Consider the following 25,483-nt stretch of genomic DNA (forward strand, 5'->3'; position numbering starts at 1 on the left):
TCCAACATAGACATAGAAATAAAACACAAGTCCAACATGAGGAGAAAAGATCAAAACTGGGCCATTTAGACTGAGGTCATACAGGTAGCATTTTGGCAAAAAAAAAAACTGATTTGGGTTTCATTTTCCTTCTTCGGTGATGGTGACAGTGCCATCCTCTGTCTGTACAAACTCCACCACATAAACACATTTGTTTTCAAGTAATATTTGCTGTTGTGTAAATCCTTTTTTAGTAGTTAACAACATAAAACGGATGCAAAATAAATCTGCTTCTTGTCTTCGTCTCAGTTCACGACTAGTGTGAATTAAATGTGAAGAGGCCAGAGTTTCTTCATCTGTTCACGCAAAACTGGACGCACACACTCTTTGTGCAGATGCACTTTGGTCTTGTCAGTAAAATCTACTGTGTTGGTTGGTGAACAGCTTAGACCCGCTTAAAATAGGTGCTAAAGTTTTGGTTCAAACTTTTATTCTGTGTGACTTCCTTCCTCAAACTTTGATCTGAACACCGTGTTATACCTCACCGCTCCGACCACACTTTCATAGTGTTCAGTTCAGCTACTGATTGCAGATCTGGCTGGAAAGAAAATATTCAGCTCCCCTTTCAAGCAATGGAGGATATAGTATATGCTAATGTTCAATCTGTCAAACCTGTTCCCCAAATTTCTGCACCAAATTACCGAGGTAAGAATGACACAACCTATAGATACAAATGTGTTTCGTCATTTTTTTCAGTAGAATTCACATGTATTTGTTTTTAATCTTTGCTAAGGTCCAAGCAGCTCTGAGAAGAGGCTCTATTTAGGTATTATTATTGCTTTCGGGCTCCTTAATGTTTCCCTCCTGGCTGGACTGGTCGTCCTTGGTGTCTACTGTGAGTCCGACTGCCTTTAGTTTACCCTCCCACTGTCTTTAGCCTAACTATGGACAAAGTGAACTTTTTGCTGCTGTCTTTTGGATTTCTTCAGCCTCTTGATTAAAACTAAATAACCACTGCTTGAAATGGCATGTTTCACCAATTCAGTGGTGAAAACTATTTAAGATGTGAAAGTTAACAACGGAAGAACAGCTTGTTTCCAGTTTGAACATTTCTGATAAGTAAGAGCTAAAAGGACACGCTGCAAAACTTTCTTGGAAATAGTCTGTTAGAAAGCATCGACTCGGTAGCAGAAACGTAATTGTTTTTGTTTTAAAAGAGGCTAATCTCATACCAAACTCAATCTATGGTATGCTGCATTTCTTTCTTTGTACTGGTTGTGTGCTAATTTCCTGAAACTATCTTCCAGAATGACATAATGTGGGACTTTAGCTTAAATATTATAAGCTCAAATTTACTACATGTTTTTTTTAACAACATATTCTGCTGTTAACAGATCATAAAACAGATGATATGGCCGCAGGTCTCAGCGCCAGCGGCAATCTGACTGGATGTCAACAGGATGGAAATAACAAGATGTCATCTCTGATTGAGGAACGAGACCTGCTGAATGCCAACCTCACTGCAGTTACTAAAGAGCTGATGAAGCTTCGAGGTTTGTCCAGACAGCTTCATTTCTTTTATGAGTCGTGTTCTGGTACTGGACGGCGACGGCGATTGGTGATGCAAACAATTTTTCGACTAATGAGGAATTGTCGATTAATGTTTTATTAGATTAAATTGAGTTCCAATCGACGTCTGCTTAGACAATCTTTTAGTGTTGAAGTCTGCAGTGATAGCATAGTTACTTTGAAAAGGTAACTTTAATCAGATTACTGATTACTTGGTTTGGAAAGTAACTTAGTTAGGTTACAAGTAACTTTCAGCAACTGTTGACAATAATGTTCCACCACCTGTGAAAATTACATTGAGCTTTGCCAATACTTAATTGCAAGTTATTTCATAATGCTAACATAAACTATGTATCTCCACTTACAAGGTTGAACTGTATGGGAGATTGTTTAATGGTTATAATAGTCAGGCTCTGCGTTACAGCCCTGCGTTTGCTGTGAGAGCCCAGCGCACAGAGCTCCTCCTGCCGCTCCACAACTCAGATGGCCCGCTGCACAGATTTGACTAAAATTACCTGGTTATCAGACAAATTCTGGTATTTATTTTGCATCTCTGCTGATTTCCAAGCCGAAATGAGCAACTTAACATTTAAAAACAAGTCCCCCCCCCCCCCCCCCCCCCCCCAAAAAAAAACGCAACCCGTGACTCTTTACATTTGCAATCGACTTCAGAAAAAGCAAGCCCAAAGTCGCTTACAATAGTTGGCCTTGGCGACAGAAACTCAAAATAGCTCCTGCTTTTTAAGCAGAAAAATAAAAAATCTATTTAATAGAACTGACACTAAATACAGAATTTTTTTTAGCATATTATGAAATTTTAGCCATTCATGTTATTGAAAGACTGTCAGCCCTCTCGATACAAGAGAAAACTCTGTTTGTTTTTTTTATTCTTGTAGAATCAACATGTCCTAAAGGATGGATAGTGTTCAGCGTTTCCTGTTACTATTTCTCTAACGAAGCCGGTTCCTGGGATGAAGCCAGGAGCGACTGCATTCACAGAGGAGCAGATCTGCTAGTGATGAACAATGCTGAGGAGAAGGTGCTGCGTTCTCTTTATTAGTCAGATGGATTTTATTTGTGTGCAAAATAAGTCCATAAGTTTCTTAAATCTTTAATGTTATGTTACATGCTTTATATTACCAAAAAAAAAGTAATGCAAGCATTCACACCTCTTGAAATGTTCAACATTTTTGTCCTGTTAGAGCATAAATGTCAGAGTTTGGGGCGTTAGTGTCATTGACACTTACACAAAGTAGCACATGACTGTGAAGCGTTAGTGAAGTGATGCATGGTTTGCTCATTTCTTTGCAACTAAAATCTTAAAAGAGCAGCATAGCTATGTTTGTATTCTGAGTTGATACTTTGTAGAGCCAATCGTTTGCTCCTATTACAGCTGCAGGTCTTTTGAGGTACGTCTATCAGATTTAGACAATTATAGACAGAAAACTACACAAGTGTATTGCTGACCAGTCTGCTGTGTTCCTTGTTTGTTTACTAAATGTCCTAAAAACTACTGAGATTGAATTACACAAAGGCTGAGGGTTATGAGAGTAAATGGGGCTAAACTGTTTAGTTGTTGTTTTTTTTTTTATCTTTGACAACCAAGTATCATTTCCCTTTTACTTAACAATACATTGTGTTTGTGTATCACATGACAACCCTGTGAAATACAGTGAAGCTTGGCAAGATCAGAAACTAAGGCTAATTTTTTAAAATGACTAAAACTAAATAAATAAAAAGGGGGGAAAATGTGATAAAAAATTCAAATTTTTTTGTTGTTGAAATGATTGATTTTTTGCTCATATGTTTTACATAGACTTATTTATAGGCAGTATTTAGCATACAATTTATAAAACTTTCATACACATTACATAGTTTTGTGCCTTATTTGACAGACATTCCTTGCTGCACTCATCAAGAAGGAAGCTTGGATTGGTTTAAATGATAAAGAAACTGAGGGTTCCTGGAAATGGGTTGATGGAACCTCCCCGGAGTTCAAGTAAGTGATTAGTTATTTGATTCAGTGCTGAGAGGCACAAACAGAGACATGTGGTTTGACATGTGGTTTTATTTCTGTGCTTTAAAGCACAGTCACAGCTGTATGTTTGTGTCTGTTGTTGCGCCGTATGAAACGTGGTCTAATTCTGTCACAAATTTAACAGGAAGTAGCATGACTCTCAGCCTGATAATGGTGGGACCAGCGGAAGATGGGGCGAGGAGGACTGTGTACATGTCAATAACAACGACAAAGTGTCTTGGAATGATTTTTCATGTGATGGTGATAACCACTGGATCTGTGAAAAAGTGCTGAAATTGGGTGTTTGAAAAAAAAGATCTCTAAATATAATGTTTTATATTTTATTCTTGAGTTTTAAGTATTCCATCTCTAAAAACAAAGCTTTTATAAAGTGCTTTAATAGTCCTGCTTCTAGTTACAATGAATTTAAATATTACAATAAACTCTATTTTCTGCTTTCTGCCTGGTCACTGTTTATTACAATTTCCAATGTCAAAAATAAAGAGGCGATTCGTACACAGTAACCCACCTGCAGTATTAACTGGTGTCTGTGTGTGATTGAATGCGTCAGCTAGACAGCTTTATGTGAAATTAAGTGAGTGTAATTTGCAAGGTAAAGCAACATCGCAGAGGAAGTATTCAAATTATTTCACAGTTTGACAGAGATCAGAGACTGCCATCTGCTGGAGACTGTAGGGACTGCACCGAGGACGTGACATGAAAACTGATGCATGGCTTGATGCTACTGGAGATGTAAATAAACCTAAAGAAAATTATGACTTTATGCAGAAAAATGTATTCAGACTGTGTCAGTTGGTGGTTTAGTAGTTGTAATATTAACTAATGTATTAATATTCGAGGATTACCTCACTGTTATCAAATATTTGATTTCCTTAACAGTATTGCTGTTAAGGAAATGAAACATAAACATGTTTTTGTGTAGATAATGTGCTCTTATTCTGTCTAACCCAGACTGTAGTTTGTCTTAACATGCCCTGTATCTAGATTAACTCAGTAAATGAAGTACAAAATTCTTGCTTATGACTTCATACTCTTAAAAAGTCTAGAAAAAAAACCCAAACATGATTTAAGCGGCAAATTAATAAGAACATTTTTAGGAGTTGAAATACCAATTCTAATATATATTTTTATGACATACAAAATTAGAGTTGGACTTTGGTAGACAGGAAATTCCTGACAGTATATCTGCATTTAGTACTTTAGGATAAATGAATATTTTACCAGGACTTTCCACAGTGTATTATAAGTCTGGCGGGCCACCAGGCTTTACTTGCGCCTCCACCAGGCTAAGCATTGTTAGTTTTATTTAATGTAATGGTTTTTAAGACTTTATTGTTGGTGTTTAGGGATTGTTGATAATGTCTTCCAATAGCACATATCACTTAGTGATATTTTCAAATTTCCTCTCAACTTTAAACATTTTAATTCAAAAACACGGGACGAATGCCCTAGCTTCATTACCACCAGGCTTAGCTAGTTTTATGGGGGAAACCCCAATATACTCGTCTGCAGCTTCCATTCTTCAGCTTACAACGTGGGGTCTGGATTGGGGTGATTTGCCAACTCTTCTCATATGTTGCTGTGTCTTTCTGCCTCCTTAGAGGGCTTGTTGACTGAAAGGCCTCCCAAAGGCAGGGACACAAAGACGAGTCTTGGGAGCAGGTTGTTGGATGCACTACTTCCAACGACTCATTTGTTGTTGAATCATTGTCCTCCATGATGTGTGGGTTGTGTCTACATAGTGACACATTACTTTCTCTGGTCAGGTCAGAATGAACTTTGGATGCAGATCCACAACACTCCTCATTCGCACCAAAAGTACATGTGCAGTTTGAACAGTTCACCTAAAGACTTGCTAAATAAATGGAATCCCTACTGGACGGGTCGTCATTGTAGTTCCTGCTTACACACATCATCCTTCTCAAAAATCACACACTACACCTGCTCAGCAGAGACGCAGACAGCTCTTTTAATGGTCAGGTCTAAGTTAGGGATCTAGGCACAGAAATTACACACAAAAAAAATACACACAGCCAAATTATAGACAGCCAAAATATACCACAATAGAAAAGGATGTAGTTGGTTTTGGACCCTAGAAGACAGAAATGGTTTTTGATGTTTATCATAAACACAACAACTTCCCATATTTTAAATACAGTTTCTCTACTGTTGATAGCGGTGTTCAAAGTAAAAACGGTGAACACAAACACAACTCAGAGTCTCACATTATGGATGTCAAAGACTGACAATCATAAACACATGAAACACAGAAATAATTATGAAGCTATAGTTTCTTTGTTAATGTGTTATTCAGTTTAAAAATATATGATTTTCTCATCAGGGAAGGTTAATCTGAGATGGTCTGGAATATTTTACTGAGCAGAGCGATTCTCCAAACCTCAAGGTGGAAAATGTTTTGTATTCAAACTCCATCACTGCCGTCCTGTGACATCACAGTATATCGTTTGTGTCTTTACGCTTTTATGCTGCAGCACACCTCTGCTTTCAACGAGAAAAAGATTAACTAAAATTTCTCTAAATAAAATTCTGACGGTGCATCATGGAAATGACGTGATTGTGTTAAGTACATTTGTGAGTTATAAATGTACTTCACAAAATCTTGTCTATATCTGCCAATCCTGCAACAGTTAGGTCTTCAGCTTGAAAATATCTATGTGGCAACGTGTTTTAAGGAAGCTGTGTGATTGAAGTGTTACTTTCAGTTTGGAGGTTCTTCAGGGACGTGTGCTCAGTCCTTTGCTCTTTAATGTACTTCATCTACTCCACATGATGCGTTGCCAAACTCATCAATCAACAACTCCTGAATTTCATCAGCAATACGACAGGAGTGGGACTCATGAGAAGTAATGATGGAAATGTGTTTAGCTGATGTGGCGTAAACAATATGCTACTTATCAATATACTTTGTGGATTTGGCTCAACTGTGCATAAGTAAGAACAGTTTAACTTCTCCCTCCACCTTCATGATGGTTTCCTTTCAAACCATCACACCAGGCTGACCCACATTTTGGTCAAACTGTTGTAGTACAGCTGACAGGCAAACGCTATAATCAACAGAGAGAAACAATGGGAGAGTCTAACAAGTATCACTTACTTTCTTTGATAAAGATATTAAAAGAAGTTTCATGTGACAGTTCTCACCCCACATCAGACATTAAGTGAAAGTTGAGGCCTGGATACAAATAAAATGCTGAGTTGCTTCATAAAACTGTTAAACATGCATTTTCTCAGCTTTTCTCCTGGACTAAACACTTTCATTCAATATATTTTTATGACAGGAGGAATGACCTGACATTTCTAGATTTCAACAGGAGATATTTTGAAAAAATATTAAATGTAACAACAAGTTGTAACTGTTTTTTACTGTTTAGTTAGAACATTAATTTTGGTCTCTTTCATTACCACATGGTTTATAAAGATGCAAATAAGTTGTGTTTTCTGTCTTGTTTGTTAGGTCAATTTGTGCTCGAGTTCTTTGAGTTTCTACCCGAGTTGAAGTCCGATATGTTGTCTTCTGTTTTTATGTTGGCCCAATTCATCATTTTTTGAAATATTGTTTTTTAACCTTTTTTTAATATACTGTATATAAATTAAGGATCTTTTTAAAACTACTCAGTATCTCTCTGGCTGGTAGGTGTTAATCCCTCACACTAGTCATACTTTCGCATGACTAATTTTAACTCTAAAAATATTTATCTTTCTCTGAACTGGCAACTTCCTCATGTTAAACTCAGTTTGGCATTTCTCATATACTTCTGGTTTTGCTGCAGATCAGAGAGTCTACAAAACGTTCAGCATCTGTCAAAGCAATGGAGGAAATCTATATGAATGTTGATCCTGTGAAAACTGTCTGTCAAATTCATGTTAGAAAAAATGAAGGTAAGAACAACACGAGAAAGAGAAGCAGGTCTATATTTTGTCATTATTATGAAGCAGAAATTAATGTTATTGAAATGTATTTCCTTTGATTAGGTCCTGGCAGCTCTAAGAAGAGGCTCTATGTGGGTGTTATCATCTCTCTGGGGCTTCTGAATGTTTTCCTGCTGATTAGACTCATCAGCCTTGGTGTTTTCTGTGAGTTTTGTTTATTTAACTTTCATGAGTCTGTTCTTTATTTTTAAAGGCCGAAAATAAAAAATGTTCTATCATCAAAATCCAAAATGGTTTAATCACTCTCAGCTTTGCAAACAACTTTCTAAGCTAAAGTTTAATGAGTATATTTTATTAAGCTTTTCTGCTTTTCTCTTATAATACACTTTAATCACCGACACCAAAGACATTCTGACTGATCGTCTCCAGGACAGCAATAACCAGCTTTCTGCAATGATTGAAGAAAGAGACCGTCTGAATGCAACCCTCACAGAAATGTCTAACGAGATGATCAGGCTTCAGAGTTTGTTGAAGAAAAGTAAGTCTTCAGGTGTTTGTCAGAAAAACTTATTTTATAAAAGTCAGAAGATCCTTTTGATACCAGCTTTGGTTTAAGTTCCTTCCTGCAGAGTTTCACTTATTGCATCCTCCTCCATCTGTGGGTATTTTATGCTTTTTTAACTGTTACTAAAGACCCTGGATCCTCAAAATAATCTGTTTATAGTTCAAATCTTAGTGACTTTACAAATGGGTGATTAAGAAACATTGACTTCCTGTTACTGTCAAAATTAATAAGCAGTGTTTAAAAAAAAAGCTAAATATTAATTTATTTTTTAGAGAAAACCTGTCCTGCAGGATGGAGGACGGTCGACTCTTCTTGTTATTTCCTCTCTACATCGTCTGGCTCCTGGAATAAAGCCAGAGAAGACTGCAGGAACAGAGGAGGAGATCTGGTGGTGATAAATGACGATGATGAACAGGTGACGTGGTCCCTCAGTGTGAGATTATTCATTTATGTTTGCAAATGAGATTCATATCTTTCTTTCATAGTTTAATGTAACTATTGTGTAACAAGATGTTTCCATTTTGCCTCTATTATTTTAGTACAATCCACAGACATCACCATTGTGTTATAGTATTACATATACAACAATACCGCTGCCTATTTCATGCATATTGCTGTTTGAATAGGTTCAGTTTACATTTTTTAAATAAATTTTTAATACAATGAAATACACCCAAAAAATTCAAATACGTTAATGTGAACATTTTAATTTTAAACGGCACTGTCATCCATCAGACTTCTTCTTTTTTGCTTGTATGTCAAACATATTGATACCATATTAGGAAAAACTGGGTAGATACAAATCTTAGCATTTCTGACTTCATTTTGTCATGATTCCAGCCCTTCAGCTCTGGCTTGGCTGTGCTGATTGCTCATTGCCCTCACCTGCACTGAGCTGGTCCCTACTTAATCAGCTGCTCGTCACCAGCTCAGTGCGAGATCGTCTGTTGCCCCTGTCACAGCTTTCAAGCCTTGTCTCATGTTTCAAAGTGTTTTCTGGTTTCTGATCCTGCCTGTTTTTGACCACAGATTTTTGCCTAATCCTTTTGCTGTTGAAAGTCCTGTTGCTGAACCCTGCCTGTTTCTGACCCTGCCTCCTGCCTTCTGGATTCTGGATTTTCACTGCCTGAGACCCCCCCGTGCATGACCCTGGACCGTTTCACGACTCAGCCTCTGGTTGGTGGATTTTGCCCCTGTCGTCTGTTTGTCCCCTGAGACTCCCACAGATCTCCCCTTGTCCATTCACCCTCCCCTCCCCCGGCTGGACTCCTGACCCCTGTGGATTCCTCGTCCCTGACCCACTAGTGTGACCACATCCTTCTACACCATTTACTTTAGTAATAAAACTTTTTGGTTAACCATCCTCTTGTTGTGGCTGCGTTTTGGGTTCTGGCTGATTCTGCTTTTATCATTACAGTACGATCTCGCCAGTATGAACCCACAGCCAAATCCCGGTTGGTGTTCTAAAGTAGAGGATGCTGTTACCGGCCTAGAAAGAAATGTCCAGGAGCTTTTACAGGGACTTTCTTCTCTAAGGGATTCCCAAACCCAAGCTAGGCCCTCAGTTATGCGGCCACTCCCACTTACTGCCACTCCCATGGTTAACGCTAACAACGAACCCAAGATTCCCCCACCTGAGCGTTTTGATGGGGATCCTGAACAATGCAGACCTTTTTTAACCCAGTGTTCTCTGCATTTTGAACTCCAGCCCTCAGCCTTCCCTTCTGAACGGGCCAAGGTGGCCTATACCATCTCTCTACTATCTGGTAAGGCTAAGCTGTGGGGAACATCTGAGTGGGAGAGTGCTGCTGACAGCTGTGACTCATTTTTAGAGTTTTCTGATGAGATGAAGAGGGTTTTTGATCCTATCCGTCCCGAGAGAGAGGCTGCCAGGAGACTGTTTTCTCTCAAACAGGGCTCTCGACCTGTTTCTGACTATATCATCAATTTCCATGCCTTGAAGTCCAGTTGTCTTTGGAATAATGAAGCCATGTTTGACATTTTTTACCAGGGCCTGTCAGATGATATCAAGGATGAGATTGCTACCCGTGACCCTCCTGTGTCCCTCGAGGCCTTAGAAAGGCTTGCCACGCGGATTGACCAACGCCTTCGTGAACGTAAGAGGGAGAGGTCTCCATCTAATTATCAAAGAAGGGTCTCAACTGTTCAGGTCAGTCCAAGCAGCTTGCCCCAAGTCTTCACGCCCCCCCTTGTTAACACTGAGGAGCCCATGCCGTTGGGTAGGACCCGGCTTTCTGCTGAAGAAAGGGAGAGGAGGTTCAGAAATCACCTGTGTTTTTACTGCGGAGAGAGGAACCATCGAGCTCTTAACTGTCCGTCAAAAAGAACAGGCTCAGTAAGGCTCAGGGGGTCTTTACTGAGCCCTATCCTCAGACATCAGAACCATTCCCACAATCAGTGCACCATCAGATTCCCTGACTCTCCTGAAGGGAGGGAAGTTCCTGTTTTTATTGATTCTGGGGCTGATGCTGACTTTATTGATGTCAGCCTAGCTCATAAGCTCGCCCTGGAGTTGGAACTTCTAGAGAAATCACGTGAGATTTTTGCCATTGATGGGCATCTCATTGATACCATAACTCACTGCACTAAGCCTGTTTCTGTACTGATTTCAGGAAACCACCATGACAGGATCACATTTCTGCTGACCAAGTCCCCAGAGATTCCGGTGATTCTGGGACGCCCTTGGCTCATCAAACACAGTCCAGTCATTAATTGGTTAACGGGTGAGGTTCAGTCTTGGGGACCATCCTGCTCCACTTCTTGTTTGAGGGAAGCTCCCATCATGACATCTCCCTGTGAGATCAACCATGATTACCCAGATTTGTCTAGGGTCCCTAAGGTTTATCATGATTTGTGTGAGGTTTTTAATAAGTCTAAAGCCACTTCTCTGCCTCCTCATAGAGAGTACGACTGTACCATTGACCTTCGCCCTGGAACCACCCCACCTAGGGGCAGATTGTATTCCATTTCTGGTCCTGAAAGAGGGGCTATGGAGGAATACATTTCTGACGCCCTCAAGGCAGGACTAATCAGAAAGTCTTCTTCCCCAGCAGGAGCAGGATTCTTCTTTGTGGGCAAGAAGGATGGCTCTCTTAGACCATGCATCGATTATCGAGGCCTTAACGAGATTACCATCAAGAACAGGTACCCTCTGCCTCTCATGACTTCGGCTTTTGAGCTCCTTCAAGGTAGTACGGTGTTCACTAAACTGGATGTGCGTAATGCTTACCATTTGGTCCGCATAAGAGAAGGAGACGAATGGAAGACAGCATTCAATACCCCTTCAGGGCATTATGAATACCTGGTCATGCCCTTTGGGCTCACTAATGCTCCAGCCGTTTTCCAGGCATTGGTTAACGATGTTTTAAGGGACATGCTTAACAGATTTGTGTTTGTATACCTTGATGACATCTTGATTTTTTCGAAGGATCTTCCTACCCATATCAAGCATGTTCGTGAGGTTCTTCTCAGGCTGCTCCAAAATAAACTATTTGTTAAGGCTGAGAAGTGTGCATTCCACCAGTCATCTGTATCTTTTCTGGGGTTTGTTATTGCTCCCGGCAGGATTAACATGGATCCATCTAAGGTGGCAGCAGTCTTGGAGTGGCCAGAACCATCCAGTTTGAAGGAGCTTCAACGGTTTCTTGGGTTTGCCAATTTTTATCGCCGTTTTATCAAGGATTTTAGTTCAGTGGCTGCCCCCCTTCATCAACTCACTTCTACTAAGACTCAGTTCAAGTGGTCTTCAGAGGCTAAACAAGCCTTTGGTAAGCTTAAGCATCTCTTTACCTCAGCTCCCATTCTGCGTTTTCCTGATCCATCTAACCCTTTTGTGGTGGAGGTTGATGCTTCCGACACTGGGGTCGGCGCAGTCCTATCTCAACGGTTCGCAGATGATGCCAGGTTACATCCTTGTGCCTTTTTTTCTCGCCGGCTCTCTGCCTCCGAAAGTAACTATGACGTTGGAGACAGGGAACTGTTGGCTATCAAGCTAGCCTTAGAGGAATGGAGGCACTGGCTAGAGGGGTCCACACATCCTTTTACTGTGTGGACAGACCATAAGAACTTGGAATACCTAAAGTCTGCCAAGAGACTGAACCCACGCCAAGCTAGGTGGGCACTATTCTTTAGTAGATTTGACTTCACCCTGGCCTATCGACCTGGCAGCAAGAATGTCAAACCAGATGCCCTTTCTAGACTCCATCAATCTTCTGTCTGTCTTTCTGATTCTGTTGACCATAACTACATCCTTCCCTCCAAGACCAGGCTAGCTCTTATCAGTATTGAGACCTTGCTCAAGAGGAGTCATCAGAAACATCCACCTCCAGTTCAGTGTCCTACGGGTCTTCTGTTTGTTCCTGAAGAGATGGTGTCTAAAGTCCTTCAGTTCTGCCATGGCTCTAAACTTTTCTGTCACCCAGGTATAACCAAGACTCTAGCAGTGGTCCAGTCAGGATTCTGGTGGCCCACTCTCAGAAAAGACACACGAGAGTTTGTGTCAGCATGCACCACGTGTTCCAGAGTAAAGCCCTCCAGACGTCCCCCAGCCGGTCTACTAAGGCCCCTGCCTATTCCACATCGACCGTGGTCCCACCTCTCTATGGATTTTGTCACTGGCCTGCCTCCCTCTCAAGGTAACACTGTACTCCTCACGGTGGTTGACAGATTCTCTAAGATGACCCACCTCATTCCTCTACGCAAGTTACCTTCAGCACCTGATCTCGCTGAAGTGATGGCCCGAGAAGTGTTCAGACTTCATGGCATCCCCCGCAACATTGTCTCTGATAGAGGGCCGCAATTCATTTCCCGTTTTTGGGGTGAGTTTTGCACCCTTCTCGGCATTAACGTCAGTCTCTCTTCAGGTTTTCACCCTCAGACAGATGGCCAGACAGAGAGGATGAATCAGGAGGTTGAGTCCAAGTTGCGCATCCTTTGCATGGATGCTCCCAGTCACTGGTCCCAGAACTTACCTTGGGTTGAGTACGCCATCAATGGATTACCATCAAGTGCCACAGGTCTGTCACCATTTCATGTCGTTTTTGGCTATCAGCCGCCTATTTTCTCTGTTCAGGAAGGGGCTACCAAGGTTCCTGCTGCCCATTTATCAGCACGACGTTGTCTCAGAGTCTGGAGAAAGGCCAGAGCGACTCTCTGCAAGACCTCTGCTGTTTATGCCCGCAATGCCAATCGCCGCAGATCCCAAGCCCCTAGATACCTGGTGGGTCAGAAGGTGTGGTTATCCACTAAGGATCTACCCATCAAGGTAGAGAATCGCAAGTTGGCACCCCGTTTTGTGGGTCCATTTCCTGTTGCCAAGGTTATTAACCCAGCAGCGGTGCGTCTCCATCTGCCCTCTTCGATGCGTGTACACCCCACCTTCCATGTCTCCAAGGTCAAACCTGTGAGGTCATCCAGGTTTTGCCCTCCTTCCAGACCCCCTCCACCCCCCCGACTCATTGATGGAGCCCCTGCCTTTACTGTGAGACGCTTGCTGCGTTCCCGACGTTGGGGCCGTGGCATCCAATATCTTGTCGACTGGCAGGGTTATGGTCCTGAGGAGAGGTCCTGGGTGCCTTCTCGCCTGATCCTGGATAAGGGCCTCATCCGCCATTTCCATTGCCAGCATCCGGACCAGCCCAGAGGGGCGTCAAGAGCCGCCCCTTGAGGGGGAGGTGATGTCATGATTCCAGCCCTTCAGCTCTGGCTTGGCTGTGCTGATTGCTCATTGCCCTCACCTGCACTGAGCTGGTCCCTACTTAATCAGCTGCTCGTCACCAGCTCAGTGCGAGATCGTCTGTTGCCCCTGTCACAGCTTTCAAGCCTTGTCTCATGTTTCAAAGTGTTTTCTGGTTTCTGATCCTGCCTGTTTTTGACCACAGATTTTTGCCTAATCCTTTTGCTGTTGAAAGTCCTGTTGCTGAACCCTGCCTGTTTCTGACCCTGCCTCCTGCCTTCTGGATTCTGGATTTTCACTGCCTGAGACCCCCCCGTGCATGACCCTGGACCGTTTCACGACTCAGCCTCTGGTTGGTGGATTTTGCCCCTGTCGTCTGTTTGTCCCCTGAGACTCCCACAGATCTCCCCTTGTCCATTCACCCTCCCCTCCCCCGGCTGGACTCCTGACCCCTGTGGATTCCTCGTCCCTGACCCACTAGTGTGACCACATCCTTCTACACCATTTACTTTAGTAATAAAACTTTTTGGTTAACCATCCTCTTGTTGTGGCTGCGTTTTGGGTTCTGGCTGATTCTGCTTTTATCATTACACATTTATTGTGCATTGTGTCGTGTTTGGGTTTGAATTATTTAGCCCACACACTGAAACACACTGGAAGAAGATGAATGTTTAGCTGTGTGCTTATGTTTTTATTTTTCCTGTAAAATAAAGAAGTGTGGAACTGACTCAAAAGAAAAGGAAACCTTCAGATTAAAGTATAGTTAAAGTTTAAGAGGGATTCATTTTTTATGTAGACAATTAGAAAAATTTTACTGTTTAATATTTTAGGTGGATAAATTCTAAAACCTTTAATAGAAATGTTCTTTACCTTGGTTTTTGTCATGGCATGTTATGACATAAAACAGATAACTGCTGTACTGAAACCTTAATATTTTTTCTATAATATTGACAGAATTTTCTTTCTACAATCACCAATAAAGAACCATGGATTGGTTTGAATGATATAGAAACTGAGGGATCCTGGAAGTGGGTTGATGACACTCCGCTGACTCAACTGTGAGTTTTCCACTTTATTTCTCATTCATTACTAAGAAAAAAAACTGGTTTTACCATTCAAAATCTCACTGAAGTGTAAAAGATTAGACAGGACTTACAGTGATTAGTGGCAGCTTTGAGACATAAAATTTCACTCAAACAATATGTAAGAGTTATTATTTCTCACATTAGGAAAATGAGTAAAACATTTGTTCTTCTGAAAAGCTCATCTTATCCAATAAGCATTTGATCCACCACTGACTTTAAAACATTTTATACAAAATAATAAATGAAACGTCTCATAACTTTATGCCAGATTTATTTTAACAATGACGCATAGAAAATCAAAAGAAAAACTGAGAAAATTACATAAAATGAGAAAAAAAATAATAATTTGCATTTTATTGAAGGAAATAAGTATTTGACCCCCCCAGTGAAACATCAGTTAATATTTGGTGACAAAACCCTTGTTGGGAAGCACAGCAGTCAGACATTTCTCGTAGTTTTTATAATGTGTGCAGAACCTTCAGGAGTAATTTTGACCCTCTCTGCAGATCATCTCCAAGTTCTTGAGGTTTTAAGGTATGTGTTTGGAAACGCGAAGCCTCAGCTCTCTCCATAGATTTTCATTTGGATTGAGGTCAGGAGACTGGCTGGGCCATTCCTTGACTTTGATATGCTTCTTCTGGAGCCACGTCTTTGTTTCCTTGGCTGTATGTTTGGGTCATTGCCGCGCTGGAAGACCCATCAATGACCCATTTTCAGTGACCTGGCGGAGGCAAGGAGGTTGTTACCTAGGATTTTGCCATACATGGCAATGCTTAACTTCCTGTCGATGCGGTGAAGTTGGCCTGTGCCCTTAGAAGAAAAACACTGCCCAAACATAATACTTCCACCACCATGCTTGACAGCAGAGATGGTGTTCTTAGGGTCATATTCTGCATTTTTCTTCCTCAAAACAAGTGGAGTTGAGTTGTGGCCAAAGAGCTCAATCTTGGTCTCATCTGACCACAGTACCTTCTCCCAATCTCTCTCAGAGTCATTAATAGGTTCATTGACAAACTTGTGGTGGGCCTGGACGTGAGGCTTCATGAACAGAGAAACCTTGCGTGCACTGCAGGATTTCTCAGTGTATTACCAATGGTTTTTTTTGGAGACTGTGGTCCAAGCTGTCTTGAGATCATTAATCAGCTTCTCCCATATAGTTCTTGGCTGATGTTAAATTTTTCTCATGATCAATGAGACTCCATGAGGTGATATCTTGCATGGAGCTCCAGGTCTGGGCCGATTGACAGTAATGTTGTACTTCTTCCACTTCCGAATATTTGCCCCAACAGTTGTCACCTCCTCAGCCATCTTCTTACTTATGGCTCTATAGCCCATCCCAGCCTTGTGTAGGTCAACAATTTTGTCCCTGACATCTTTAGATGGCTCTTTAGTTTTGCCCATGGTGGATATGTTGGGGTGTCACTGAGTCTGTTGGCAGGTGACCTTTTATACGGGTGACAATTTGGGCAGATGATTCTAATGCAGGAAACAACTTCACCGAGATCAGGTGGTCTGTGGGAGCCAACATTAGTCATCAAATACTTATTTCCCTCAATGAAATGGTAATTATATTTTTTATTTAAATATCATTTAGTTTTCTAGATTTTTTTTATATCCTTTCTCTCACTGCTAAAATTGAGCTACCATAAAAATCATAGACTGTTAAATTATTTGTCACAGTAAAAACTTTCAACATCAGAGGGGGATCAAATAATTATTTCCTCCACTGTATCTTCATATTTATTTAGAAACTGGAAAACAAACTAAGAAACACACCAATTAATAAAAAGAATATATGAAAAAAACAGCATTTTATAACAACTGAAAGCAGCATTGTGTGTGGGATTGTCAATGGCACAGTTTGTAAAATACACAATACCGTCCATTTAATGGACTCAAAGAGAGACTTCACCAAATGGCTCTACATGGCCTCCTAAAGAGCTTAAAATGTCAGATTTCATAACATTGTTATAAATAAGCTGTGAAATGATTTTCTTGTTTGCAGGCTTACCAAACACTGGGCACATAAACAGCCTGATAATGGTGGTGGAGACCCACAGTGGGGGGAAGAGGACTGTGCACAAAGCCTGACTTATAAGGTGTGGAATGATCGTAAATGTTCTGATTCTCTGCAGTGGATCTGTGAAAAGGATCCAGTCTAAATTGGGAGTGTGTTAGGAATTGCTTTACAGTTGAGACTAAGTTTAGCTTGCTGTGCTTTATGCTTGACTGCATTGTTGTCTGTGACTGGCCTCTGTGGTCTCTGTGAACGTCGACATGAAGGCCTGATTGTAGTGACTGCAACAACTGTGTGCACCAACACTGAAACTCCAAAGGGTGGCGCTAAACACCAAATTGATGTTTAATAATAATAATAATAATAATAATAATAATAATAATAATGATGATGAAAATCAGTGAACTCATGAACAGAAGAAAAAAAAATACCACAAGACTTGTTTTAAGTATAACTGTGGGGAGTTTCTATTGTTGACCCATTTGGATTATTTCTCAGGAACCACAAGGACAAAAAACTGCACTGTGTGCTTATTGACAAATCATGTTATTCAATTCTTCTTGTTTTGTAACAAGACTGTGAGGATTTGGGTTTTTCTCTGTGTTAATTTAGGTTTTTGTGTCGTTTTCATTTAATTCAGTCTCCGTGTTGTCCTGTCCACCCCTTGATTGTCCCCAGCTGTCCCTTGTTTATCCTTATTGTCTCCCTGTGTATTTAATCCCACCTGTGTTCTTGGTTCTTGTTGGGTTCTCGTCTTGTCTGCTGTCAAGTCTGTTGTTAAGGTTTAATTATCCCAGTTGCTACCAGCTCTGAGCTTTGTTGTGTCTGCTTTTCTGTGCTGCCTGGATTTCTGGACTTTGGAATTGCATTTTCACCATTAAATCATCTTTAATTCACTCCAACATGGGTCCTCTGTGTCTGCCTCACCACCTCTCTACCACAATTCATGACAAAGACAGTAAACAAACTATATCATTCTCACCATAAGACTCATCTCTGAGTGGAGCTCAGCAGTTCATATTAGTGAATATGAACACATTCCTGTCCACACAGTCTGAGTGACTCATATAATTTCAGGTCTCAACATTTGATCATGTGATCAATTTTCATTAGCTAATGTGTGTTCAGTGAACTTACAACCAGCAGAACAGCAGGTACTAAAAGCCTCTTTTGGTTACTTGACAGAGCAAAAGCTTCTATCTGCTACGTTTACTGTACTGGTTACTGTCCATGGTGATGATGGCGTTGGAAAGTGTTGTAATGGATGGTAATATCTTTAAAAGTTGGATCTGTATGTTGTATTTTCTTTTCTCTGAGTCAGCAACTACTGAGTCAGCATTTTGCCTCAGTAGTTGCGGTAGTGTATTGTTAGAGGCGGGTACGGCTTCTTCCTCTGAGTATTTTGGCTCTCCCTCAGAGGAGTTTTTCTATAACTGAATTAAAAGTCAATTAGAAATATGTGAACACAGAATTGGAAAGTCTGTGTTTCCATATTTCCATATTTCAAGAAACAATATGAAGGCTATTTTGGTCACAAATTTTGAAAAAGAGATTTTGAAATGACCAGTGAACGATGTCCACTTTAACCTGTGACTTTACAGGCTTTGACCAATTTTTATTACAATTTGAAGATGACAAATTCAGAATAAATATTTTCATTTATTTCTACTGAAACCGTCAAATGTAGAAGTTTTCTCATTCTCTGTAAACAAATGTTAAATTCTAGATCTATGGTCTGTGTTATAAATCAGGTATTTATGGCATTGAAACTGACTGAGTCTCAATGCCAGGAACCAAAACAGGAGTCTCCGGTCACCGATCATGTCTTCCACAGAAGAAGGTCCAGGCCTTACATCTGTGAACCGCAAACCATGTCCACTCATAATCAGTAAAAAGACCTCTACAAAACAAAATCCATGTTTCCTGCAGATAAAACAGAAAGTCATTACAGCCAGGCAGACGCCGACCTGACAAAGTGAAGCCATGCTGACTGAAAACCCAGTACAGATGCCTCACAGCTGCACCAATCACATGCAGACAGTGAATTGATAAGATGATCAACTGTCCAGTGCACAGCTGCTTTAAAAGAGCAGGACAGTTGATCATCTTACATGATTTTTTATTTTTCCCCAAGAATTATTATTTTTTTGCCTCTAGTGGCCTTCATTTGTGAGCAAGCTAACAGAGTGCAGAAAGAAGAGGTGAAACACATGCAGCGAAGGAACCAAGGACAGGATTCAAAGTACAGGGCGCTCACTCTAACCACTGTGCCATGTGGTGCGCCATGTTTTAAAAAAAAAAAAAAAGGTGGAAAATAATTGTATATACAAACATTTTACGACTGATTTGTGCTTGATCAACATGGATCTTCCAAGGGTTCATCTGGCATCCAAGAGTTTCTCAAAGGCTCCTCCGACCATTTAGTGGTACCAAGATCACTCTCCAGAACTTCTCTTTGTGTTCCAGTCTCTAGATCCTCAGCATCTAGAGCAGGGGTGGGCAATCCTGGTCCTCGAGGGCCGGTGTCCTGCAACTCTTAGATGTCTCCCTGGTCCAACACACCTGAATCCAACAGCTGAATCACCTCCTAAGTGCAGTCAAGTTCTCCAGAGTCCTGCTAACGACCTCATTATTTGACTCAGGTGTGTTGAAGTAGAGATGCATCTAAAAGTTGCAGGACACCGGCCCTCGAGGACCAGGAGTGCCCACCCCTGATCTAGAGCCTTGCAGTTAATCTCCTGACAAGCTCCTCTGTGGATTCTCTGTGCCTTGGAGTTGACCACCGGACAAGTTTCTCCACAAATTCTTCTGTTGCGTCTCCAGGGTTCCTCTGATGGAAATATCCGTTCCTCAGTTTACCCAATCTGCATTCTGCAACAGTTGTTCCTCTTTTGTTTCTGATTAGCTCATCTGATTACTCTGTCAGTTCCACCTCTACCTCTGTATAAAAGTTTATCTGTTGTCATTATTCTTCACTGGACTCTTCTGCTTTCTGCCTGCCTCCTTCGACTTGACCTGCGTTAATTTATTGTAAGTAATTCATTATTTTATTAAAGCATTAAATTTTGCCACAGTCAATCTCTGCACTTGAGTACTCTGCAAACTGAAAGAATTTCAAGCTATGATGTCAGAAATAAGTCCTAAGTGTCTCTTGCATAGGACTCATATGTCATTTACTGGAAGGAGCAGCCTGGATAAAAAAAACATTTCTTAATTGGTTCAAGAACTGGAATACACTGTTTTATATCAATCTATTTTTATTATAAGAGTAATTGCCTTAAACTTCTACATGTGAACTGAAAAATAAGTTATTTTAATCAATCAATCAAATTTTATTTGTATAGCACATTTCAGCAGCAAAGCATTTCAAAGTGCTTTACATCATATCAAACACAGAAACACAATGCAACATAGAATCAACAATCAAAACACGACATTAATTCAGGCTCCATCAATAAATTTGTAATTGATTACGTTTCAAATACAATCCTACACAGGTGGGCTTTTAGTCGAGTTTGCATCCATAGAAGGTTTACCTGTTACACTCCTACTGTGTTATATGGAACAAAATACCTGTTGCTATTTTTATTCCCACTCACGCTCACAATCACACAGTTTAAAACGATGCAGACAGCATTTTAATGCTCTTCTGGCACAAGGCTGCGTACACCTCTTTCACAGAATTTCGAGCTGGGACTCCGCCGTCCCTCACGGATTTTTGTGCAATTCTATGGTACCTGTTAGTGTCTAGAATTTACAGGGTTTGTGTTATACGCAATGACCCTCAGTCACTCGTCGTTTTTCTTCCAGCACGGGGCTCCGTACACCTCAAATGGTATTTAAAGAAATGCTAAATTGACAAGCTTATTTTGCAATGTTGCTAGAAAATTATTTCACAGAAAATGTAGTGTACATGGTGTTTGGAAGCAAATGATGTTTTCATGATGTGTTAATTAAATATAAATTTAGTCTACAGTTTGAGATATCTAATTTAAAGGCACCGCTTGGTGCTTTCTCTGTAATTTAAGCATTAAACTTCTAAATTATCTATAAGGTTGTAAGAAGATTAAGTTGTCTCTCTCAAAAGTAACATTTGGTTTTAACTGTTCAGCATGCTTAAAACCTGCAACTTCCTCATGAAAAACCAATTCTCACAGTTTTCATGTAGTTCTGTTTTGGCTGCAGATAAGACAGACAAACCAATGGAGGAAATCTATGCTAATGGTTCCTTCAGCAACATTTCAGTCGTAAATGGCAGAGGTAAGAATGATCTCAGAGTGAAAAGCACAAACATATGTTTTTAATATTATCCAGGAAAAAATTAATGGTTTTGAAGCTATTCTTTATTTTTCATCAATTTGAATTATGTTAGTTTATTTACATTTTTTTTGTGATTATTTACCGATTACTATTTGTTGGTTAATATACTGCTCAAAAAAATAAAGGGAACACTTTAAGTGTTAAACACCTGTTTAAGTGTTCCCTTTATTTTTTTGAGCATTGTAGTTATTAATTATATTTCTTTTTTGTTTAATTTTTTTTGTTATTTGCTTTCCTAAGCAAGACAGAACTGTGGGTCCATTTTCTATCAGTACAGGGAAAAAAATAAACCATAAAGACGTTTTGGACTTTGGACTGCTTTTGCCTATGAAACTTCAGCCCAGTGCAGCAGCAACGGCTCATGGATTGAACTTTTATAGGATGTTTGGTTTGACAAACAATCACCATTACAAATGGTATTGAAATAAATTGTCCTTGTTAAGGTTCTAGCAGCTCTAAGAAGTGGCTCATTGTGGCTCTTATCTCTTTGGGGATCCTGAGTGTTGGCCTCCTTATTGGACTCATCAGACTTGGTGTTCACGGTGAGTTTTGTCATTCATTTATCTCCCATCATCCTGCTCTGCTTCACTTTCATGGCTTGAAATAAGCTTATTTGCCATGGCAATGCGATGGTCTGGGCCTGCATGAGTGCAGCAGGTGTTGGGGAATTACATTTCGTAAACTCCAATACTACTGTGAATTACAGAGAGAGTTAAGGCAGTTTTGGTAAATAATGCTGGCCACACAAAAATATTGACACTTAAGGAACTTTCACTAAGGGGTGTACTCACTTTTGTTGCCGGTAGTTTAGACATTAATGGCTGTATAGTTATTTTGAGTAATAATAAATGTACACTGTTATATAAGCTACATAAGTGTAGCTTATATAACAGTGTAAATAACGTTGTGCATAAGACTGACCTGAGACTGTCATAAATATGAAGGAGTCTTCATAAATGCTTACGACTCTTGTCATCAAGTGTCACTCGGCAAATAGCAACAATTTTAACGCAAAGATGCACTAAAAGTTATACAAAAAGTCAATTACAAGTGTCAACTTTGTATTAAAAATGTCATTATTTACCGAATGACACTTCATGACAACAGTCATAAACATACATAAAGACTCCTTTATATTCATGACAGCTGTTATGTCATGTTTATGACTGTCTCATGTCAGTCTTATGCACACCCCTTTCAAATAGTGCTACCGATGTGACAAAAACCCTTTGAAAATGATTGCCTTGCCTATAAATCGAAAAATAAATAAATAAATAAAATACTAATGTCATCAAAATTCAGAGTGTCAAAAGTCTTCTCAGTGTGATGACCTGTTTTTAACAAGTAAACATATTTTATCAGGCTTAAACGAACATGTTTTGCATTTCTGATATATTTTGCCTTACATTATTTCAGCTCATGCAGTATCCAGCTCGGCAGCAGGTCTCTCTGATACGAAAGACCAGCTTTCTGCTATGACTAAAGAAAGAGACCAATTCAATGCAACACTCTTGCAACGGTCTAATGAAGTGACCAGGCTACAAAGTTTGTTAAGTAAGTTGTGAGAACAGTTTATTTATAGAAAGTTAAAAACCAATGCTGGCTTTGGTTTAAGTTGGTTTTAAATTATCCATTTATAGTTCATATCTTAATGACTGACGAAGCAAAACTACATTATAAAATCTAACTGATTTTGATAACACTGTTTTCTTTTAACGATAATAAAAATAAAAAATATATATAAATATATATTTTTTGTTACTTTAGAAAAATATGTGACCTGTCCTGATGTATGGAGGATGTTCAGCTTTTCTTGTTATCTCCTCATTACTGAATCTGGTCCTTGGAAGAAAGCCAGAGAAGACTGCAGGAAGAGAGGAGGCTATCTGGTGGTGATAAACGACGATGATGAACAGGTGATGTGATCTTTCAGTGTGAGATTCATTTATGTTTACAAAACAGATTCATGCTTTCCTATTTGCTTTAAGATAAACATTGTGCTACAAAATGTTTCCATAATGTTTCTAGAATTTGAATACAATCTACAGACATTTCCAATAATTGCACATTTAAAATATATAGCAGTAGTTCTGTCTACAATGCCTATTGATGCTTTGAATTTGTTCACGTTTTTCTGTTTTGATTACTTGCCAAAACAATAATATCAAAGATAAAGTGAGTAGATGCAAACTTTCTTAATTTATGAAGAGACAAAGCTGTGTAAACACATCTTGCCCTGTGTGAGAAATTAGACTTTAAAGTTAAAAACTGGTTGTGCAATTTTCTGCAAATTAATTCAGCCACAATGTGTCATGTTGAGGTTGGGTTTTCTTAACCAACACTGAAAGCAGACAAAGGTTTAACTTTCATTTTTTATTTCTCGTAAAGCACAGAAGTGTGGAAATTGTTTGCCGGAGAGGGGATGTGTAAAATACCAGTTTAGTTAAAATGGTTGCGTTTAATTTAAATGGGATTTTGATTATTTTTAAAAAGACATATTAAAATTTGATTTTTTTATTTATTAATTGAATATGTTTTATGCTGCTTTCTTTTTATTAATAGAAAATGTTTCTTTTCTTTGGCTTTTTATTGTAATATGTTGTAAGACAAAACACATAACTGGCGACCTGTCCAGGGTGAACCCAGCCTCTCGCCCAGAACGTTAGCTGGAGACAGACACCAGCACCTCCTCCTGACCCACTAGGGACAAGGTTGTGAAAACATTAATGGATGGATGGATGGAATTACAGTAACAGACTTTAGTACTTTTTACTAATTAATTTGACAGGTTAGCGAGATGAGATGAAAGAAAAAATACCAATAGAACAAACAACAAGGGTTACTTTGAAGTTGCAATGCCTTCATTTTCAGAGCGATTGGATCTAGGCATGCAGTCGTGTCCAATGTAACCTGTAACAGCTGCAGAAAGGGAAGGAAATGTAGGAAGTGGGCCACTAGCCCGTGTTTGTAATGACACATTGATCAATCTGTCACACTTCTCCTTTTCCTCATCAGACTGAAAGTGAGTTCCATCCATCCATCCATTTTTTTTACACCCTTGTCTGTAGTGGGCTTGTGATGTGCTGGTGCCTATCTCCAGCTAACGTTCCAGGCGAGAGGTGGGGTGCTGATAGTGAGTTAATGCAGTTAATTTGGGGTTTAGTAGTTTTTATACCAGTGTGTTTGTTAACTCTATGGCTGGGTCCCAACATGGCTGATCTGAAATATTGAAACAAAAAATTACTTTTTAATAGTACTTTGAGATTTTCTTGATGTTTTATACAGTGTGCTTCATTTTTCCACATATAACACATTTATATGTGGAATTAAACACTTACACTAAACTCTCTAACATATAAATTGATATAGTGCGACTGGAGTGTAAGCATTTAGAAATATTTATCTCAAATAGAAACCTGCAAAGTAATTCAATTACATTTCTTTGACAAATGAGTCTGCATGGAAATGGTTTCTTTTGGAAGGGGAAGGACAGGAAATATTTTAGAATAGTATAATTTTCAAAGTGACCAATATATCTGGATTACAATTATAATATGCACACACTGTGTTGTGATTCAACTCTAAAAGCAATATTTTCTATGCTGTTTCACAGAAATTTGTTTTTGCCTTATCTGACAAGTCACCATGGATTGGTTTGAGTGAAGAAACGGAGGGATCCTGGAAGTGGGTTGATGGCACTGCTCTGAGTTCTGAGTAAGTTTTTCCTTCTTTTATATTAATCCTGACTATGAACAAGAATGGGATCGCTTTACTTTAGTTTGTACCAAGATTGGTGTTTTATTCTGTATAAAAAACATTTGTGTTCAAAATAATAACAGTCCAATATTACAAATCAGATCAATCATGGGTTTGATGGAAACTTATATTTAATTTATAATTTTTCTACATGATAAGTAAAGTAGAGTAACAGAAAATATACAGACCCAACTGTCAAGACGTCGTTGTTTCTCTCTATATCCAGTGGGTGGCGCATGTTGCTACAACCGATAGTAGTCACACAGGTACATCAGCAAGAAGAAAACAAACGCACCCAGTACAACACTTTCATTCTATTGGCTGAGAGGTTGCCAGGCGACTGTGCCAAAAGGCAGTTTTATGTTTCATAAGCGAGCAGAGACTATATCTGAGCGCAAGGAGAAGTTTTGAGAAGTACAAGCGTTACAGGTTTTGAGAGGAAAGACATGAAATCCTGCTTTCAAAATAAAAATGTAAGCAAAATTCTTAAAAGTTTTGAGAACAAAAAACAAACAAAACAAAAACAGAACAAAATCCTGTTTTCAGATTGAAAATGTGTGCTCTTGGA

At 39.6% G+C, this 25,483-nt stretch overlaps 3 protein-coding genes across 5 annotated transcripts in view; all 3 read left to right on the forward strand.

Annotated features, from left to right (window-relative positions):
• The first annotated feature begins 315 nt into the window (after positions 1–315).
• The window catches only part of LOC116723414 (C-type lectin domain family 17, member A-like), a 30,257-nt gene continuing 5,089 nt past the window's right edge, over positions 316–25,483 (forward strand). Inside the window, exons 1-6 of one of the 2 annotated variants that reach the window (XM_032568277.1) lie at positions 316–684; positions 773–874; positions 1,374–1,532; positions 2,445–2,587; positions 3,444–3,547; positions 3,711–3,873. In XM_032568277.1, the coding sequence (XP_032424168.1) occupies positions 612–684; positions 773–874; positions 1,374–1,532; positions 2,445–2,587; positions 3,444–3,547; positions 3,711–3,717 (588 nt within the window). In that variant the 5' untranslated portion in view covers positions 316–611 and the 3' untranslated portion in view covers positions 3,718–3,873. Of the gene's footprint in view, positions 685–772; positions 875–1,373; positions 1,533–2,444; positions 2,588–3,443; positions 3,548–3,710; positions 3,874–25,483 lie in introns of those variants that run through there. The other variant, XM_032568278.1, reaches the window with a different exon arrangement.
• On the forward strand, positions 7,012–17,258 carry LOC116723413 (CD209 antigen-like protein C). The gene is made up of 6 exons (XM_032568276.1): positions 7,012–7,486; positions 7,580–7,681; positions 7,884–8,015; positions 8,315–8,457; positions 14,692–14,795; positions 16,828–17,258. Exons 1-6 carry the CDS (start codon positions 7,417–7,419, stop codon positions 16,982–16,984), a joined length of 708 nt encoding a protein of 235 aa, XP_032424167.1. The 5' UTR covers positions 7,012–7,416; the 3' UTR covers positions 16,985–17,258.
• LOC116723410 (CD209 antigen-like protein C) overlaps positions 19,681–25,483 on the forward strand; it is an 85,758-nt gene continuing 79,955 nt past the window's right edge. Inside the window, exons 1-5 of one of the 2 annotated variants that reach the window (XM_032568270.1) lie at positions 20,849–21,099; positions 21,603–21,701; positions 22,576–22,713; positions 22,927–23,075; positions 24,773–24,873. In XM_032568270.1, the coding sequence (XP_032424161.1) occupies positions 20,952–21,099; positions 21,603–21,701; positions 22,576–22,713; positions 22,927–23,075; positions 24,773–24,873 (635 nt within the window). In that variant the 5' untranslated portion in view covers positions 20,849–20,951. Of the gene's footprint in view, positions 19,870–20,848; positions 21,100–21,602; positions 21,702–22,575; positions 22,714–22,926; positions 23,076–24,772; positions 24,874–25,483 lie in introns of those variants that run through there. The other variant, XM_032568269.1, reaches the window with a different exon arrangement.

This window comes from Xiphophorus hellerii, chromosome 7 (genome assembly GCF_003331165.1).
Source record: "Xiphophorus hellerii strain 12219 chromosome 7, Xiphophorus_hellerii-4.1, whole genome shotgun sequence".
NCBI lineage: Eukaryota > Metazoa > Chordata > Actinopteri > Cyprinodontiformes > Poeciliidae > Xiphophorus > Xiphophorus hellerii.

What these genes read in the sequence shown, in the direction of transcription:
- LOC116723413 (XM_032568276.1), top strand. Translation starts at nt 7,417, where the DNA reads ATGGAGGAAATCTATATGAATGTTGATCCTGTGAAAACTGTCTGTCAA. An exon ending in CATCAGCCTTGGTGTTTTCT is followed by an intron (nt 7,682 to 7,883) that starts GTGAGTTTTGTT and finishes CCGACACCAAAG; the next exon opens with ACATTCTGACTGATCGTCTC. An exon ending in TCAGAGTTTGTTGAAGAAAA is followed by an intron (nt 8,016 to 8,314) that starts GTAAGTCTTCAG and finishes TTTATTTTTTAG; the next exon opens with AGAAAACCTGTCCTGCAGGA.